The sequence below is a fragment of the Cyprinodon tularosa genome, unplaced genomic scaffold (genome assembly GCF_016077235.1).
Source record: "Cyprinodon tularosa strain WSP-4 unplaced genomic scaffold, ASM1607723v1 ctg582, whole genome shotgun sequence".
NCBI classification, from domain to species: Eukaryota; Metazoa; Chordata; class Actinopteri; order Cyprinodontiformes; family Cyprinodontidae; genus Cyprinodon; species Cyprinodon tularosa.
The window spans coordinates 339864-360500 of NW_024039321.1; the positions used below are offsets into that span (position 1 = coordinate 339864).

Below are 20637 nucleotides of genomic sequence, written 5' to 3' on the forward strand. Positions count from 1 at the left end.
AGTGTACGGCAGCCCCGCTTCTGTCAGTGAGCCCCAGGGCAGTTGTGGCTACAATGTAGCTTGCCACCGTCAGTGTGTGAGTGAATGGGTGAATGAATGTAGTGTAAAGCACTTTGGTCAAGTCTCCTGACTTGAATAAAGGCGCTATATAAGTACATGCCATTTACCATTTACCATAAAATGTGAAAGTGGTATTATTAATCCCTTGACAGCCATTGTTGCAAATATGCAACAAAAACCTTTATATTACCAAGATAACATAAGTATTCCCTCAGTGCCAGTTGTTACACATTAAGTTAACAGGACCCTTTGACAAGCTTTTGCTTCTGTTACAACTGGTCCCTAAAAATGAATGTTAATACACACACACACACACACACACACACACACATACTTGTTCTGTAATATATAGTGAGGTCCATGTGTTGACTCCCATGGACTTCGATTGATTTTAAGTTATTTTCCATCCTTTCTAAGCCCTAACCCTAAACCTAACCATTACCGATGCAAACCTCAACCTAACCCTAACCCAATTGACACCTTAGCCCTAAACCTAACCATTAGCAAAATAGCATGTCCTCACTCTGAAGATTGCCTATATATATATATATATATATATATATATATATATATATATATATATATATATATATATATATATATATATATATATATATATATATATATATATATATATATATATATATATATATATATATATATATATATATATATATATATATATATTAGAGCTCAATAGTAAGGCAAATAAAAGTAAAGGACATTTACAGATTATGCTTTTTACACACCATATGGAATGGTTATGGCAGAAATCCAGGGCAGAGATGATTTGTCTGAAGAACTTGCGAGCCTCCTTGGGAGTCAGCCTTCCTTTTTTCACCAAGTAGTCAAACAACTCTCCACCAGACACATGCTCCAACACTAAATACCTGAGAAAAAGATGGAAAAATATAAACAAGGAATTGTTTGAATTATACCTTCTTATGTGGTTATTCCCCTCAGATTCAGATAGAAATGCAGCAACAGTAAAGCTCACTCTTATTTTTAGAGAGCAGTCAAGATGAAGACACAAAGATACTTACAGATATTTGTTATTTTCATAGACATCATAGAGCTTCAGAACATGAGGGTGCTCTATTAGTTTAAGAATAGCTATTTCTCTCTCCACCTGCACAGAAGGAGGGAGGGAGAGAAGCAGAGAAAGCTTAGAGGAATAATAAGGTTAAAAATGATGGAGATTGAAATGTCAGTTAGGAGCGGAAGGTAAACCTTATATACTGTGAGAAGCAAGTAGAGATATAGTAAAATGCAAAAGCAGTAAGAGACTGAATACTTAGTGAGGTCAGATATAGTAAAACAGATAGGATGAGTTACAAGCAGGGGGTGAACATTATGTTAGACATGCAAAAAGGGGTGAAAACCTTTCTGAATCATTACACAACTGATTCAGAACCCAGTTCAACCATTTTGTTCATTGTTGATTTTTACAATGAACTTCCACTTTAGTTTATAATTTCTCTGCAATATTTTATTAACGAATAGATATCAGGAAATCCAGTGTCCTGATTCCTTCTGTATGCTTTCTTTTTTTCAGCTGATTCCTTGTGTTAGCTCCTGGAAACAGACTATTTTCTGTTTAATGAACCACATTTTGTTAATATAGCCTTACATTACTGGGTCATTACCTGCTAGAAGACCCAATAATGACCCTAGCACCATTTTTCTATTTGAATTGCAAAATGCTAAAGTCATCCAAGATCGTCATGTCATGAGGTGTAAGAAGGTTCATAAGCACCTTTAGAAGAGAAACAGGCCCGCTCTATCCAAGAGCCTCTCCTAACAGGGGGATGGAAGATGTTTTTCCACATATTCATTCTTTCTTTCATGTTAAACAAGTTTGAAGCTCACCTTTTTCACTGCGGTTTCTTGAAAATGGTCCTAAGAGAAAAAGTGTCTACGAAGTGTATGAAAAGAAAAGATAGGCCTCAGAAGAGGCAGATATATCCCAGAATGCTTTGCAGCCCTAAAGATCACTCTTAGTCTTGTCAGCTGAAGTCGCAGTAATGTCAGTAAACGCCACCCCACAGCTGGATTGGTGAGAGATTAATGCCTCCTAAAATGCCTCTCAAAAAGTTAGTAGGTATGTAGATGGTACTCCGTTTGTTGGGAGATTTGGTGACTCAAGATATCAATATTTACTGTAGTTCTCTAATATATAGAGCTTTATCCCAACATAGCTGGAGGGTAAAACCGGCTTCTTACCCCATTGTTTACTTTTTGGTAGTTTTAGAAGTTTTTCTAGATGCTCTAACAGTATCATAGGTCTAGTTTCACCATTGGTTCTCTACTGTTAGGGTTAGAGAAAACTGCTAATGCATTATTGGCTCTTTTAGGCCAAGAACATTGAGTCTAACCAGACAAGTTATGAGTAGGTCTGGCTGGCCACCCTAGAGGTTTCGGTGAAACATAAATCTATGGGGGTTGGTTGTGAAACCTGTGTATTAGTCAAGGTGCCCCCTTAATCTGTCAGCTTTCCATTCAGTACAATGAGAATGGCATTGTGGGAGTTTGAACCTGGACCTTGAGAAAGGGGTAGACTGCCATGTTGTGTATAATTTGTTTCTCCTGAAATATTCTGTCCCTGAGTTCTTACATATTGTGAAATTAGGTCTAGGAACTTATGGAAATAAACAAAGAGCAACATTACTTCCGTAGCATGTTTTGATATCCGTCCTATTTCATTATCACATAAAAGATGTACCCAGATGAAACAGAAGGGGATGGATTACATCTTCAAAGTTCCTAGACGAAATGACAATAGCAAAGCATAATTAAGTCATATCTATTTAATGTGAACTGTTAAAGCTTACAATGAAAGATTTAGCCAAAAACATGATCCAGAAATATTTGAATTATCCCTTTGAATGAATGCACTATAAGTGACGGTAGTTATTTTCTGTTTTCCTACCTTGTACAATTTTATGTTGCATCACTAAAGGATAAGGATATTTAAATGTTTTACACAACTTTTTTTTCAGGGATGCCATTAAATATGTTGGGTATTGTATAAGCTGTGTATGTTCGTTAGAAAACATATTTTTTTTTAACACTGTTTGCCTCTTGACCTCCACAGATCACTGCCTGCCCAGCTCTTCATCATTGCCCATGTGCTGCTCTCAGCTCTAAAAGTTCCTCCTCCACATGTCAATAAGAGCCTCATCTGCAGTCTTGTTACATCAGTCCTATTAATAAGACTATTCTACTGCCTGAAATCTTAATGTTACATGTTTTCTGATTTAAAATATTGTAATCATTTTAAGCATGTGTTTCTTGGTATTTGTGCAGCAAAACCATTTTTTCCTGGTGGACAACTTCACCTGCTTAAACAGATCTCTGGTTTTAATAAAAAAGCACAATGTCTAAAGCAGAATTGTGTTCATTGCTACAATTGTTTTTCACATAATGATTGCTACTTCATTTAGTATGAAAGGCTGGATGCCTCAATAATCTCTTATGTTTTAGATGACTACTAAACTGGTCCTGCCATCAAAATTTTTGTTTCACCTAGCTATTTTTCTGCCATTAGAAGGGGCACTGTGGTGTGATGTAAGAATCTCAGACATTTTTCTGTGTGTGAACAATAATTGCTGAACCTAACCTACAACTGTTCAACTGAGTCTATCAAAACTTTTTCCCATCTCATTTTTATATGGTCACAAGAAACAAATTCCTCTGAAAAAGAGTGGGAGACATATCCTTATGCCTTTAAGAGCGCTGTTATGCAACAGTACAATTAGGGTGCTGGAAGACATAATGTCCACTTTTCCTGATATCGCCATATAATAATAATTGAACTTTATTGATCTCACATTGGAGACATTTATCTCTGCATTTAACCCATCCCCTCATGAAGAAGTGGGCTGCCATTGTGCAAAAAATCAGGGGTTAAGGGACTTGCTCAGGAACCCAGAGTGGAGGCAGTGGGATTTGAACTGGGTAATTGCAACCTTCTCAGAGCACAAGAGCACTGCTCCACTAGGCCAACACTCCCTTAATCAACTACTGACCTTAATCAACTACTGACCAATTTTGCAATATATTTTGTTAGTTAAACTCTTAACTTTTTATTTTCTCTCTGTTTTTTTCTGTTTGTAGCAGCTGCATTTGGTCTGACATTCTAGCTGTGACACGATATAGGTACCAGATCTGCACAAGTGATCAGATCAGGTAAGGGCCCTTCTCCTGGTGATGATATGATATGATATGGCAACGCCTCATCTACAAACTGTATCGTGGTCGCTTAATGAAATCACACTTTCTATTAAGGGTCTCTATTCATCATTATTTTAATTTTTTTCTATTCAACATTTCATATGGTGACTTAGGGTAGACAAAAGTAGAAATGGTAATAAACAAAGAGCTACTTAATATTCTCGATCTTGATAGCAAGTATTGCAAGTTTTAACAAGGTGATACACAAGTTCACTTTTAATGAAAATCTGAAGACAGGAAAAGACAAATTAAACATATTACAAAAACAATGACCTTCGTGGAGATTATAGCAAAAAAAAAACAGCAGCTATTCTAATCCCAGAAATTAGATGGCTCTTGTTAACAATAAGTTTAAAGTCACATCGCCTATTTTGTGTACTTTATCAAGTTAAAAGAGGCTAACCTGTTAGCTACTGAGCACAGCTCTCCAACCAGGGTCTTTTATACCATATTCTTGCATTCTTGTTATTTAGTTAAACAAAAACAGATTTCTTTCAGTTTTCATTGATCATCATACACACCAACACTGCAGGCGCTAAAAGACGCTGCCTTATGTTAAGCCGGGCATACACTGTCAAATTTGCAATCATTGCAAGCAGCTACAGCTCAAACTGTACTAGAAAAAAACGCAGGGTTTAAAAGTTCACAGATCACGATGTATGTTGTGACGCTCTGATGCAATATACCTGCTTACACTGTATATCTAAAAACCACATGTCAGACTCAGCGCCAAGAGATGGCGCTGGTCAGACGCGTCAATCTGGAAGAAGAACTCCTTTGTACGCACATGCGCAGTGCTCGAGGTTCTGCTAAATCGGGTCCTAGACACTCGTAACTCTGCTTCAACAGCAAGATTTGTCCACGAACACCTCACGACCGCCAACTGAATTCAAAACATGTTTGATTTTCTCCCGACCTTACGATTCCTTATCAGGAGGTGGTCGTGAGAGGCTGATCGCCCCTCGTTACTCCCTATATACGAAACTATGCAGGACGCACAATCAGACTGAAACTCGGCCCGATCAAAAAATTCTCGCACAGGTGGAAAATTGACCGGAAAAGGGAAAAAAAATCGTACAGTGCATGCCCGACTTTACTATAGTTGTCCAGACCAACTGTAGTGTTTCACGTCCTCATGGGGTCCAAGCAGACCTGACCACCCGAGCAGATCTGGTGCCTACATCAGTCCTTGAAGGATTAGTGTGGCTATTGCTGCAAACAGCTGTTCTCCTAGAGATGATACAGTTAAACCAATGGCTGAGCTTTAGCTTTATCTAAGCGTAACTTCTGTCTTCCATCCTATAGGTTTGAAAACTGGTTCAGAGTTTATCAGTTTAGTTCCTCTCATAGATGAAGCCCTAAAAGATCTAAAAATACCAGTGCTTAATCTTAAGGGGGCTTTTCCTCATTGTCGCTACATGTATGCTTAGAATGATCAATTGATGCAAAGTCTTAAACAAAATGCAAGCAGATGTCTACTTTAGCTACATGTTCATCTAAGAGAAAATAAATGAAGAGAAATGGTAATTCAATCAATGTTATATGTTTAATGTCCTCGGATAGAACACTTTTTTAAACTAGTTTGCTAAATTACCTGCATTGAGATCTTTTTTTTGTAGAGAGCCTAAAGATGATGTGTTGGGAATTAGAGCTGTATAAATGAACTGAACTGAAACTGAACTATTTATGTGGACATTTATGCACAAGAATGATGTTTTTTGTAGAAAACTTTTAGTAAATAATAGAAACTGATTGTGTGTAAAAAAAAAAAAAATACTCTGAATAGTATTTGTTGGAAGTACTTAAAGGGTTTTGAGCATAACATGTTCTGAATGGTGGAATAATATATTTAAAATGTGTGCAGCTCCGAACAGCTGCTGGACTCACTGTTGCTGCTCTTTCCTGCTGGTTTAAAGCTCTTTACTTTCCCACGCGACTGCACTTTAAAAGACATAAACTAGAACTTGGAGAACTCAGATGATGACCTTTGAGTTCTCAAATAGCAGAATAAATAGCAGAATATATAAATGTAGACACCAATATATCCCTGTGATAAAAAATACAAACATTAATATAAATCATTATCCAAAATTCTTTAAAAATGTTCCTTATTAGTCTTTGGAATGGATCATTTCCCTCTTATAAGCATATTTGTACAAGCAGGTGTCCATAAATGGCCTAAAAGAGGGAAAATGAGGCAGACCATTCACACCACACACAGGGATTGAATATTGACTTCTAAGTTTAGGTCATGCGAGCTGTCCTTTAAATATTCTCCATTGGGCTCAACTATGGGAGTAAATACAGAGGTGTGTATTTCACTCCAGACCTACATCCATTTCAAAATCTGTGGGAGGAGCTAAGAATGCTAAATGCAATTGTTCTTTATTCAATCTAAGCTAACTTGAATAATCTTTGCAGGAAATGGAAAAAAATCAGCTGTGATTGATGCACAAGTTATTGACACAGTGGGGCTGGGGGGACAAACGGGCCCAGGGTAGAGGGGGGGCCCTGAATCAACCCCCTACATCTTTTGCTGCACATATTATTATTTTATAAAGATATTTACAAGAAAATTGTAAAATACTTAATTGTAAAATTCTTAAGTTTCATAAAATATTTTCCTATTATTAATTTCTTTGGATTATCCACTGCAGTATTGGGAAGCATACCCTCCATCCATTCCTTCTAACTGGTTATGGCGCTAATGCAGTTTCTCGGAAGTTTGTCAAGCTGCTATATGTAAGGCTGGCTATGGCTGCGCTGCAGGTGGAGACAGGAAAAGGCAGAACCTGAATCTTCCCCTCTGTACACGGACAAACAGCAGCTCCATCGATTTAACATGAAGGGTGCAGCGCAATGCTGCTGTGGATGTGAATAAATAGGCAATCCTTCTGTAGAGCCCTAAATGATTGAGAAATATTTTTTTGGTCTTATTTTAAAATGTTACACAAGCAGAAATCAAACAAGTAAAAATCTATAAATGGGAACTAATGCGACTGGAGCCTGTATGGAAAGCAAAACGTGCCGCATATTTCATAAAATAAAAACGTGAAAGATCTCTATTTGTAAATGTTAACATATAAATATTACCTAAGATGCTTGCATTAAATAAACAAATATATATTTTTATCCTTAATAAATACATGAGATGCTTGCATAAAATATACGGGCAAGACTCATCAATTCTGTCTCAGCTGGCCTGGGGCTGCGTGTATTTATATATTTCATCAGTCTTTCATATCGCATATTAATCTCTAGATTATTTTATGTGGGATGAACTGAATTAAAATGTTTGGAACCTTTTAGCTCTAAAGGAGGGCAATTAAAAAAAAAACATTTTAACGTATCAAGATTTTTTAGGACTCGTACAATCATGTAGAGTATAGTGTAAATTTACCATCATTATTATTGCAAGCAAATAGTATGTTTTTTGTAAATGAAAAAATGATAAAAAAAAAAATCGAATCCAGAAAGGAAACTTTTATTTATTTATTTTTTAAACTCACAGATTTAATATTTTAAAATAATATTTTTTATACGTTTTTTTTCAGATGGAGTTTTACAAATTGCATTCTTTATCATTTGTGTTTCACATATTCCATTCTCTTCCCTTTAAGCCCAATAAAAACACTCGAGCATGATTTGATTTTGCCAAAAATTTTAAATTGCGATTATTTTTAATCAGAATTGCAATTTTATTTGGATTTTTCTTTGCACCAACCCCAAGCTTCTGGCTTTAGAAAGCGTACTTACCCAGAGAACATTGTTCAAGAGAATAGAATAGAATAGATAATCCCTATATTCTTCCACAAGTGAAATTTTGGTTTTTACGGCAGCAAAAAGATTATAGAAAAAACGGTCACACAAATATGCACCTTAAAAGAATAACATAATAGTGTAAAGTTAAAAGATAAACAATAAAATACTGAACTGTAAAGTGTTTCACAATATAAAAACTGTGCAACTGGAGAATAAATAACCAATAAACAGCTATGGACATTTCTACAGTAATGGATATTTGAAAATAGCAGCAATATCAGAGATGTGCTAAATGACAGCAGCATGTTATTTTACCGACTACAGGACCTTTCTGTACAAATTGTGTGGAAACCTGTTTACTTCTACTTGCATGCATGGATCTGAGCGTTAGCTGCAATTCTCTCTACATTTCTGTGTTGTGAAAAACTCTTCAAGTGTTTTAACACCACCTAAAGGGCTGGAGGGAGGAATGTAGTGTCTTTCTCATGCTATATGTATATAAGTATAGTGAGATTAATCATCAGTGCCTCTGTGATTTGAAAATTCTCAATTTTGTTAAATTGTGATTATATTGTAAATGTAATTAATTGCCCAATTAAGACATTTTCGTTCTGTAAAGCACTTCTTTACTTGCACCAATAATGGTGACTCCAGAGAAGAGCTACTTTGCTTTTACACAGACCTAAAGCCAGAAGAATTTTGTTGTGTTTTTGTGAAACCAACCCCCAAAATATCAATGTATTCATCACAAAGCTGCAGAACGTCCCCTCTCATGCTAAGGATGCTCACTGCAGGCAGAAGACATCAGGATTGAAAAGAAATTTTATTTTAGTCCACTTTGTCTGGAACGGCTCTCATCAGAGGGCTTAATTAGCAGACTGAAATCACTCCTATTGTTCAGCACAGAGAGACAGTGCCCACACACTCAGAAGAAGCACCGACGGGCTTTTACTGACAGAAATAACCGGTGCTGTTGCTGTTCCTGCAGAGGACAAGCTTTAAAAAAATGACAGACATGCAGACCGACACGCATGGATGATTCAGAGAAAAATGAAAAAGGTAGTTCCATACCTTCATTAGAACTGATTCTGAGAGTTTTTCTCTGTTCACAATCTTTATGGCCACCTTTTGGCCCGTAATACAGTGGACACCCAGTTTCACCAGGCCTGAGAGGCAGACAGAGGGAGGGACAAAGTGTTGAGAGGAGTGAAAACAGGAAGGAAGCAACAGTGATAAATAATTCATCATGTTTTACTGACAATGTCACAAACTCTGCTTAAAATAAATGCCACTCTTTAGGGAAACGTCTCTGACTTCTTACTCCACAAATACCATCAGGACAAATATCTCTGGTAAAGCTGTAGCAGGCAATTTAGAATTAAAGCTTAAAAAATGACAGGTTTGAGAATTGACCAGTTGTTTGTATAACAGAAAGCACTCTGCATTTTTAAAATTTATATCAACATCCTTAATTTAATCATTTCAGCTGCTTCTGTCTGAGCTGGAGTCAGGTTTCACAGATACCGTAAGTGCTTTATCACTTGGTCATTGAGTAATAGACTTTTCTTGTGCTGAGAAACCTGCTGATAAATTCAATGAAGCAGGCAGCCCAGAATGATGTCAGGGCTGGAAACTCAACAAATCGCTTTTTCTGCTAAACAAACGCATCATACATAGACCACCGGGTCGCGCCGAAAATAACACTCTTCATCGATGAAGTCGTTACCGCCGGAAGGAGTCTCTGTGTTATTTTAAGAGCTAGCGAAGTGTTGAAAGACGAGATGTGATCAAGTAAAATGGCTTCAAATTTTTAAGACTTGTGTTTTATCTTGCTGCAGGAGAGAGAAAGAGATTTTCAGCAGATGTCTACAGTGGCTGAGAGGTGCAAACACCCTGAAAATACATTAACATGCATCGTATAAAAAACAATACTGCAAACACAAAATTTGTAACATATAAATGACTCTTAACATGCAAACAGAACACATTTGAAGGGAAAATGCAAGTAAGAAAAAAACAACTACAAGTAAAGAACGTCTGCAGACTAGCTCCGTTTAACAGAATTGCTCCAGACCACTAGGGGAAGATGACATCAATTCATACGGAACCAGACACTATGGGATGCTACAGAGATTTGGGGGTCCTAAACCCGGGTGGAGTGGGTACTATATAGTGGACTCTATAGGAAATCAGTTAACTGACCGTTCAGATGGATGATCACTACTTTTTAACGTGCATTGTGGGTAATTTCAAGTCAACTAGAGTGTTTTTCCTCCAGCAGACGTTCGGACACTCATTTAAAATGCTATAACTACTAAATAGTGCTCTATCTATAGGGATTAGGGCCATGGTGTTTAAAAAAGATCAACAGGAAAATTACATTTTCATTTCGTCCTCTGGGTGGGCAACTTATTTATGTTTTAAAATTTAATAGAAAACAATTTTATTGACCCACAATGGGGAAATTGTGGTGTTACAGCAACAAAAGATTAACGCCAAAGGTGATTATGCAAATGTGGTCCTAAATAAATTTATGAAAATAACAGAATACATGACAGAGTTAAAAAAAAACAACCAAACAATTAAAATACTGGTTTTTTTTTTTTTTTACAAAGGATATGACCAACATTAATCCCAACAACATTTTAAAACCACTTTAGAGATTTTAGAAAGTTATTTCTCATAGATTATTATTCCTTTAGCCAGAGACCGAACATTGAAAAAACTAAATATATCAGTTGATGGTATCTGATTGGTGATCAAAAATTAAATTACCGAGATATCAAAAATTCCATTATTTTAGGTCTTTAATGCCACTAACCAAAATTCATATTCAATTATCTTTTTATTAAACAAAAAAACTTGAAAGTTAGGGGATTTACCTTTGATAAATGTTTTATATAGGTCTTTGGGTTTCCAGATTTATTTTAAGGTCACTGTTTTTCTGCTGTTTATGTTTTCTATTTGCCATTTTAGTTCATTCATTCACAGATTGGTCCATTTTTGTGTCCTGGTATTATAATTTTGTTAATTTTCTTACTTGTGTTCCCCTCTTCCCTCTGCTGTTCATTATCCCTCCTCCTTCAGGCTGCTTTGCCTTCACTGGTCTCAGCTGCTCCACATCCTCCACTAGATTTTTAAACTATCTTGCTAAATTAACTGAACTCAACTGCATTTTTTTGAAAACCAAGATCTATTTTTTGTAGAGAGCCTAAAGATGATGTGTTGGAGTTGGAGCTTTATAAGTGAATTGAACTGAACTCTTATACTCTTCCCTCTATAAAAACTCATTGGTTTTAATGTTTAGTAGCTGTTTTTTTCTGTTGTTCAGGGTTGTCCAATCTGCCCTATTCACTAGTCCTCGCATCTGATGTAAATTTACCTTTTGTTTCCATTATTAAATCATTTAACTCCTTTTTTAATGTTATTCATAATTCATTGCTTCCAAGTTCCTGCAGTTTAGTCAACGTACCATTTAAGCACAAATGGCAAAATATGGGTAATCATCTCATTTCAAATCTGTTGGATTCAAAACTACTTAAAGGAAATTACAGGACATTCTTTTTACTCCTTAATGTGTCACTTTAAAAGTTGTATTAAAAAACTAAATCAGCATTTCTGACATTAAAGAAATTATTGGTGCATCACTGTTTAGCATTATATGTTAAAGAGAAATCTGGACAGACTTTGGCTGATAGTGGGCCCCTGCTCAGCATTTAAAAAGCTCCAGCCTTCTTTATTTTCCAAGTGAAATAAAAGGGGCCCCACCTGTCTGTCCCTTCCCGAGGGTCTTCTCCAGCCGGTAAGGCCCCACATACTGGCTGGACTGGCTCACAGTTATCTCTTTGCTGCTCATGTTTGACTTTATCCCGCGAAATAAGGCAGATGAAGATCATGTGCGTAACGCCTCAATGCGCATCCCAGACGGTGGAAGAAATAGATGAATAAACAAATAAATAAATAAAGTGGTCGTGATCCGAAGCCGGGGCCCTGCAGGCTACTCCCTTCAACTTGTCAGATCCGGAATCAGATGTGTTTCAGCCCCGCCGGTAATGCAGCATCATCCACATGGAGAGGTGGGAGGAAAGGACCTGTGCGTGGAGCTCACTGGCCTCAGTGGAGCAAAAAAAGAAGAAGAAGGTGGACAGGAAGGCTACTTTAGTCTCAGATTGATTTCTGTTAAGAGTTCAGTCTCAAATAACCCAAGTCAGATCGGCCTGATTGGATCCATCCCGAGGATCAATATCAGGGACCCCCGTCCTCCCGGGCTCCTGCTAGAACATCACACATTTCTAGGCTCCTGTCAATCCAGGGGCCTCTTCTGCTCAGGATCAGCTTGTCTGTTTTTGTCCAGATTATAATCTGCTATCGCAAAGGCAAGAAGAATGGGTTTTCCAATATCCGGTGCAGACTTTGGCTCACCCCCTCCCTGGCCCTGCATTAGGAAGCAGAGGAAGAGGAGGGTGAGGGTAATAAAAAAAAGAAAAGCCTCCGGGAAGGCCGAGGCAGACAGGACAGCTCAGCGGAGCGGTGCGCTCCCTGCGCCGGTGCTGGTGGAGGAGGATCAGTGCTTGGTCCGATGGTTAAATGTTTCTAGAAAAAGACAAACATCCTCCCACTCTCTTTGCTCGCTTCCTGAACGGCTGTGCTGTTCATCTCACGGCATCCCCTCCCTCAGCCGGCGCGCGGATGCTGAGCAAACAACTGAACCGAACCGGATATGAACCACAGAGCGGCTCCTGAAAGAGCCAGAGATCCAGAGAAGGAGCGGCTCTGCTCTGTCTGCTGCAGCCTGCTGCTTCCCCCGCCGGTTCCTTCTCTCTCACACTCCTCTCCCCTTCTCTTCCTCCAGCTTCCTGCTCTCCATCGGTCAGCATCAGCATCCGGGTTCCACTGATGCTGCCCCACCCTTCTCTCTTTCTGAATGCCACTTCCAGTTCCCCCGTAGCAACAAAAGAAAACCTATTTGAACTTCCTGTCTAATGCTTCACCTATATAGAATCATTTATAAACCCCATAAAATAAAATAAAAAATAAATAAATAAATGAAAATCTGAGGAAATCAGACTAAATGAGTCATCTTGGAAAACAGTGGCGGTTCTTGCATAAATATCACCCTGGGACAAATATCCACCCCCACAGGGCCACCCATCTACAGATGATAGATAAATAGATTATAAATAGATTTTTATCTTTTTTTCCTGTTCCTAATCTAATTGTTTTAACCCCGTTAACTTAATAGCAACTATAACTAGCAGGATTACCTGATATTGAGCTGAAAAGTTAGATAGGAAAACATCAAACTTTAAAAAACATTCAGCTGTGGAAGTGATATATATATATATATATATATATATATATATATATATATATATATATATATATATATATATATATATATATATATATATATATATATATATATATATATATATATATATATATATATATATATATATATATATATATATATATATATATATATGGTGGGCATAGATACATTTTTAATCTAAATTAATCTTACTGTAATCTTGGAATCAATCTAGATTAATTCAGATCAATTTGCTCATTTGAATTCTGCCAAATACATTCCTGATGTGTATGTGCTGTCAAAGTCTTGGTTCTGTTAAGTTTTACTTTGCTCCATGTTTTCTAGTTTTATTGGTTTAATTCCTGTGTTGTTGTATTTTCTGGATATATTTGAGTTCTAAGGTTTTTATTTGTTGCCCTCTTGTGTTGGTCCTTTTTTCCCTAGCTCCTTCCCAGACTGCTCTGTTCACACCTGCACCCAATCTGCTCGTTAGTCCTCTCTTTGTTCAGTCTCCCATAAATACACGCTTTGTGCAGTTCCTCACTGATGGTTCCTCGTCTAACATCGTCATACTTTGTCCTACCTCGTCTTACCCTGGCTCCTTGTGATTGTTTTTCCCCGATGTCTTTATGGTTCTGATGTGTTTTACCTTTTTAAGTTTGATTTTTGGATTTGTTGGATTCCTGCCTTTGTTATCTGTGTTTATTCCATTAAATCTTCAACAAACTCACCCGTGCCCCCCTGCCTCTGCATTTGGGTCCAAAACCACAACGAAAACCTTGACATGTGCTACCTCCAGAAGCCTCCTTGAGGTTTTGACAAAGTAATAAATACTTTTTATACTCCTTTGTTACTGTGTTTTTGCTGCAAAATATAGAGGGTTCCACTTCCAATTATAGATGTCCCACTTAACAAAAAAGTTTCGATCAACTTCTCATTGTTCTGGTCATGTATTTTCCTCATGATAGTTTGCCTCATGGTAGTTTGAGATGGGACCCCTGCAGCTCCAGCCTATCAGCTCGTTCTTCAGGCGACTACAGGTAATTTAGCCCAGTCACACTTTTGCAGTTGGCAGATAACTGCAATTCATCCACCCATGTCCTCTCTAGTTCCATCCTTCTGTCAAAGCTGAAAGCCTTCTGTCTGAGACAGAGATGGATCCCCAACCTAAAGAAAACTATTGTCTCAAAAATGTGTCTGGTTCCAACAAAAGCAAGACAAACAAAAATGCAAGCTGTTATTTTCTCTTTTTAGGAACACCATTAAAACCCTGGTTTGGATAACAGAGGGATTAGGCTGCCTGGACATAATCTGGGTTCATTATGTGAAAATGTTCTACATGTGATTAAGTCTCCTTCAAGTAATAGAAAACGGACACAATATTCAGATGATGTCAACATAAAAAAAACTAAACCTGATGCACTGCTTTGTCTAACCATTGCAGGCATTCCAAGAGATATGCTCAGCATTACTTTATGTGCCCAAGGTCCACGCTGTGATGTCTGCATGACGTTGATTCCAAAGACTTAATCCCTTTTAATCTTAATCTCTGGATATGGTCAGGTTGATGCAGTTCAGATTATCTAAAAGCATCACATTGAAGTATGAAAGTACGCAAATGTATCTCTGACACACTGATGTACATTGTGACCTTTATGTAATAAATCCATTAATATAATTTTTTAATTATTTCTTTATTAATAAAGCTCCATTTTTATTTCACAATTTTATTTTTCCCCCCATATCTCTTTGACATGAAGCCTTGATAAAATGTTGGCACATTGTTACTGCAAAGCTAGATGCAGCTTATTTTGTTGTATAATATTTCTACTTATTAAAAGCTGAAAACCATCATTCTCTGGCATAGGTGGTTCTAAAGAGTTGTTAAAAGGGGCCAGTGCCCCTATAAACTGGTTCTGGCCACTGTACTGAAAACATAATACCGAGTATCTATAAATAATTTAATGAATTGGTCTCTTGGATCTTTTTCTTTTTTTTTTTACTTTTACAGTTTTATTTCAACCATTATTTAAATTGAAATTTAGATTACACTTTTAGTTTCAATTACATTAAGATAATTCACAGTTTAGGGGTACAATTTTATGGCAAATAACCGATCTTTAAAAACACAAGCTGATTCTTATGTCCTTTATATCATTTGTTATAAATTCAAAGTAAACCTCAAATGTTTCATTTTATTTTATTCAAATAAAAAGAAAAACACGTGAAAGTATAAAAAATGTTTTAACTCAAAAACATACCATAACACTTTAAAATATAGATGAAAAGTTAAGAGCATTGAAATTTTCTGTTTTTAAGACCTTTGCAGAGGTTGGTACACTTGGTGGTTAGGATCGATTTCCATCTAAGTTTCTGTCAATCATCAATCTGCCAAAGTTTGTGCAATCAGGCTCAACAATGTCATGATCTTGGCACTGATGCCTAGTCTGATCACTTCTTTCACACACCTGCTATGCTCACTACTGATTACCTGCTTGTCTGATTAACCTGCAATAGCCTTTATTTAACCATCCATAAGAGCAGCCATCAGTGCCAGATTATTTTGAGCCGTATGGTGAGACTTACTCAAGCGTACTTTTGGTCTGACTGCCTGATCCTGATCTGTTCTCCCTCTCGACCTCTGATTCTGCCTATTCCGGTCTGATCTGTCTGCTTATGTACTGTCCGGAACCGTTTCCTGACCACTGAGTCTGCCTGCCCTCATCTAGCCTGTCAGCCCCATTGTGTACGGAACTGTACACATGGAACTGTGACCAGACACTGTCTTGGATTCTCCCTCGGTGCCTCAGTGCATCTCTGACCTCCTGGCTCTGACAACCATAAACGTCTTTGACATGAGCTTTGACTTTGCCCTTTGGATTATCCTGTCTACATCCGTCTTTTTGGTTTTGACCTGCTGCCTGTCCTCTGACCTTTACTATGCCTGCGTCTGGGAGTCTCTGTGCGGCAACCGCTGCACTGCGCTGGCAGCCAGCCGGCCAGGTTAGTGACTCACTCGTTTGTGATCATTCACTTATAGAAACATGTGGTCACTAACCTGCTGTCTCCATCAGCAGGTTCTTGCCTTAGATGCCCAAGCCGTCCACCCGATTCTGTTGTTAATAAAATGTTCTGAACAATCTCACTGTTTTGTCTGGAGTTACTGGATCCTTCTGATCTGATCAACATAAAATCAAGCAATGAAACCTCACTTTTTACCTTCTACAGGTGCTGGTCATAAAATTAGAATATCATGAAAAAGTAGATTGATTTCAGTAATTCCATTTAAAAAGTGAAACTTGTATATTATATTCATACATTACATACAAACTCATATATTTCAGATGTTTATTTTGTTTAATTTTGATGATTACAAATGACAACAAATGAAAATCTCAAATTCATCATATCAGAAAATTAGAATATTACTGAAGACCAATAAAAACAAAGGATTTATAGAAATGTTGGCCAACTGAAAAGTATGAACATGAAAAGTATGAGCATGTACAGCACTCAGTATTTAGTTGGGCCTCCTTTGGCCTGTATTACTGCAGCAATGCGGCGTGGCATGGAGTCGATCAGTCTGTGGCACTGCTCAGGTGTTATGATAGCCCAGGTTGCTCTAATAGTGGCTTTTAGCTCTTCTGAATTGTTGGGTCTGGTGTATTGCATCTTCTTCTTCACAATACCCCATAGATTTTCTATGGGGTTAAGGTCAGGAGAGTTTGCTGGCCAATTAAGAACAGGGATACCATGGTCCTTCAACCAGGTACTGGTAGCTTTGGCACTGTGTGCAGGTGCCAAGTCCTGTTGGAAAATGAAATCTGCATCTCCAAAAAGTTGGTCAGCTGCAGGAAGCATGAAGTGCTCTAAAACTTCCTGGTATGTGGCTGCGTTGACCCTGGACCTCAGAAAACACAATGGACCAACACCAGCAGATGACATGGCACCCCAAACCATCACTGACTGTGGAAACTTTACACTGGACTTCAAGCAACGTGGATGAAGTGCCTCTCTTCTTTTCCTCCAGACTCTGGGACCTTGATTTCCAAAGGAAATGCAAAATTTACTTTCATCAGAGAACATGACTTTGGACCACTCACCAGCAGTCCAGTCCTGTTTCTCTTTAGCCCAGGCAAGACGCTTCTGACGCTGTCTGTGGTTCAAGAGTGGCTTGACACAAGGAATGCGACAGCAGAAACCCATGTCTTTCATACGTCTGTGTGTGGTGGTTCTTGAAGCACTCACTCCAGCTGCAGTCCACTCTTTGTGAATCTCCCCCACATTTTTGAAGGGGTTTTGTTTCACAATCCTCTCCAGGGTGCGGTTATCTCTCTTGCTTGTACACTTTTTTCGACCACATCTTTTCCTTCCCTTCGCCTCTCTATTAATGTGCTTGGACACTGAGCTCTGTGAACAGCCAGCCTCTTTAGCGATGACCTTTTGTGTCTTGCCCTCCTTGTGCAAGGTGTCGATGGTCGTCTTTTGGACAACTGTCAAGTCAGCAGTCTTCCCCATGATTGTGTAGCCTATAGAACTAGACTGAAAGACCATTTAAAGGCTTTTGCAGGTGGTTTGAGTTAATTAGCTGATTAGAGTGTGGCACCAGGGGCCATCAATTTTGAACCTTTTCACAATATTCTAATTTTCTGATATGATGAATTTGAGATTTTCATTTGTTGTCATTTGTAATCATCAAAATTAAACAAAATAAACATCTGAAATATATGAGTTTGTATGTAATGTATGAATATAATATACAAGTTTCACTTTTTAAATGGAATTACTGAAATCAATCTACTTTTTCATGATATTCTAATTTTATGACCAGCACCTGTATACCTGGCTTTTTGGTCCTTTTTCTCAATGAAACTATTGCCATATTTTTGTTTCATGTTTTTTTTTCTCCATGAAAAAAACTGACCCTAGCCTTCTCCCGCTGGTAACATTAGTCTAGAGCTACCTCTGCTCTCCTGTCAATTTAGGCCCCTTCCCTATGATACCTCTAAGTAAATCTTCTCAGTGTAATGCAGCAAAGCATGACATTTTTGGCATAGATGTAGATTAACTATAATTGAAAAACACATTTTAATTGATCCAAATGAAAAATAAAACATTGTTGTAACTCTTAAAGACTTGTTTTAACAAGTTGTTTTAATAGGTGAAGGCAGGAAGAATCTCCTGCAGCAGTCTGTATTGCTGCAGATCTTACTCAGTTAGTTCAACAATCTTCTGAAGAGGATGGCAGCAAAATGCTAGATGTTACAGAAAGGTTATATCTGCCTACAAGTCAACGTCTATATTTAGGTCCATTCAAGAATCTGAGGCAAGACTTTAAAGTTACTGTTCACAGAAGTTCTCCTTACAATCTAATGGATCAAACAATCTATATTTCTCTCTTCAGACGTGCCAACTGACAGACACCTACACCCAGAATTGCACTGTAATTTTGCAAAAAGATGGTTTACAAAGCATGGAGGGGAAAAAAAGAAATTCAAGGAACATTTTTCAGATATAGCTTTTTTTTTTATTTATAAACGTGCACTACTGTCTGATAGTTTATCACAATAAACCACAGGAAAATATGTTAACTTATGTTTTTAGTAATTTCTTAAATTTACAGGGTATAATACTTTAGCCATCCACTGTTTATCCATTGAGAGATCTAAGCTCCATTACCAGCTCATAGGACCATTGGGAAAGATTTTTATCAGTGTTTAGTCACAGTGAGGTTTTCCTGTATGAAGATGCAATAGAAACATCTCAGCTCCCTTCAGCACTAAGTCACCTGGAAAGTCACCAAATATTTCCCGTTTCTCATTTAAAGAGATCATGCGATTGGGTTGAGGATGAGGAGGGTGACCATCAGGCACTTTGGCAACATATTGAGAAATAGTTCCAAAAAGATTGAACAAACCAACTTCTAGAGTGTTTCCTAACTTATTATTTTAGATATATTTTAGAAAATTTAAATGTTCTTCCCTTCTGTTTTTTTTTGGTAAAAAGGGCTTCAGAACAACCTAAATGCAAAAACGGGATGCCAGCAGTGTGATTAAGATGCTTTTTTCTTTTTTTTGAAGACAGATACAAAATGAATCAATTTAATTCATTTTATTTACATGCGCCAATTCACAACACATGTCATCTCCACACACTTTTACAGTTGAACTGTAAAGTGTCTTGATTTCACTTTACAGTTCATTTTTAATATGAATTAATTTTTGACAATTTTCATATTAAAGGATTTAAAACATATATAAAACCTGGTTATCCGTGACAGATCTTTTACAGACTCTAAGGTAAGTACAGTACATTATTTTAACCACAAGATGGTGCTGTAATCTATGCTATGTGGTTTTATCCCTATGAAGGTGTGTTAAATGAAGCTGATGTTAGCAAGTATTTGTCCAAAACTCTTGTTTTACCAGAATCAAACATGGCTTTAGGTTGGAGGCAGGTATATCTTTAAAAGAAAGAAAAGTACAAATTTTGCACCAACAATGGTTTATATGGTAAAATTGTGGACCGCCCTAAGATGGTCCTGCCCATTTGAGCTATTCCTAAATCAGGTAAACATGTAACAGTAAAGAGTAGATATTATCAGCTGCAGTCCGTTATCCTGTTCTAACATTACAGTTCTAATTGTAAGTATTGGTTTTCTCAGTTTTATGTAAAAAAAAAAAAGAAAAAAAGATATTGGTAAAAGTGACATTTGTTTGTGTTCTTTATGCATATGAGTCTTACAAAATGCAATAACTTGCACATATAGTCTGTTTGCCTGCATCATTTATAAACATAAAATTTGGTGTTATTATCCAACAGTTGCTCAAATTGCCTTTCTACTGAATATTTTTTTCTTTTTATTCTGGGATTACTACTTTTTACTTTTATATGAGTGAAAAAAATGTTACATTAGTACCTGTGTACAAGGTTTGGGTACTCTACCCACCGCTGCTGACAGCTCTGATTAGGTTACCTGTTCATCGCTGCTGCAATGGCGTTCACCTGTTATATAGTCAATAAAAAAAGCACTCAGACACAACCTCTGTCCAGCTTCAAATCAGACTTATCCTTGCTTGTCAGCACAGGCAACACTTTGTTAATCTCCAACACACTTATTGGGTATGGCGTCAGCTGCACGACGTGGATGTAGGCAGTGGAAGGATCTCGTGCCTTCCTTTGCACTCTATGTGGCCAAGCCGCTTCGGGCGGCTGACCATGTCGCCTATATCAGAAACCACCCTTGGTTTGTTGTTTCAGGTTATAACTAT

The 20637-nt window shown here is 37.4% G+C and overlaps 1 protein-coding gene across 5 annotated transcripts in view; it reads right to left on the reverse strand.

Moving 5' to 3' along the window:
• Positions 1-12968, reverse strand: part of LOC119797413 (serine/threonine-protein kinase BRSK2-like) — a 49014-nt gene extending 36046 nt beyond the window's left edge. For 2 of the 5 annotated variants that reach the window (XM_038306475.1, XM_038306473.1), the window contains exons 1-4: positions 11824-12967; positions 9127-9221; positions 1104-1189; positions 810-950 (exon numbers count right to left, since the gene is read on the reverse strand). In XM_038306475.1, coding sequence (XP_038162403.1) covers positions 810-950; positions 1104-1189; positions 9127-9221; positions 11824-11911 — 410 coding nt within the window. In that variant the 5' untranslated portion in view covers positions 11912-12967. Of the gene's footprint in view, positions 1-809; positions 951-1103; positions 1190-9126; positions 9222-11823 lie in introns of all 5 variants that reach the window. The other 3 variants (XM_038306474.1, XM_038306476.1, XM_038306477.1) reach the window with 3 other exon arrangements.
• Between the last annotated feature and the right edge of the window lie 7669 nt (positions 12969-20637).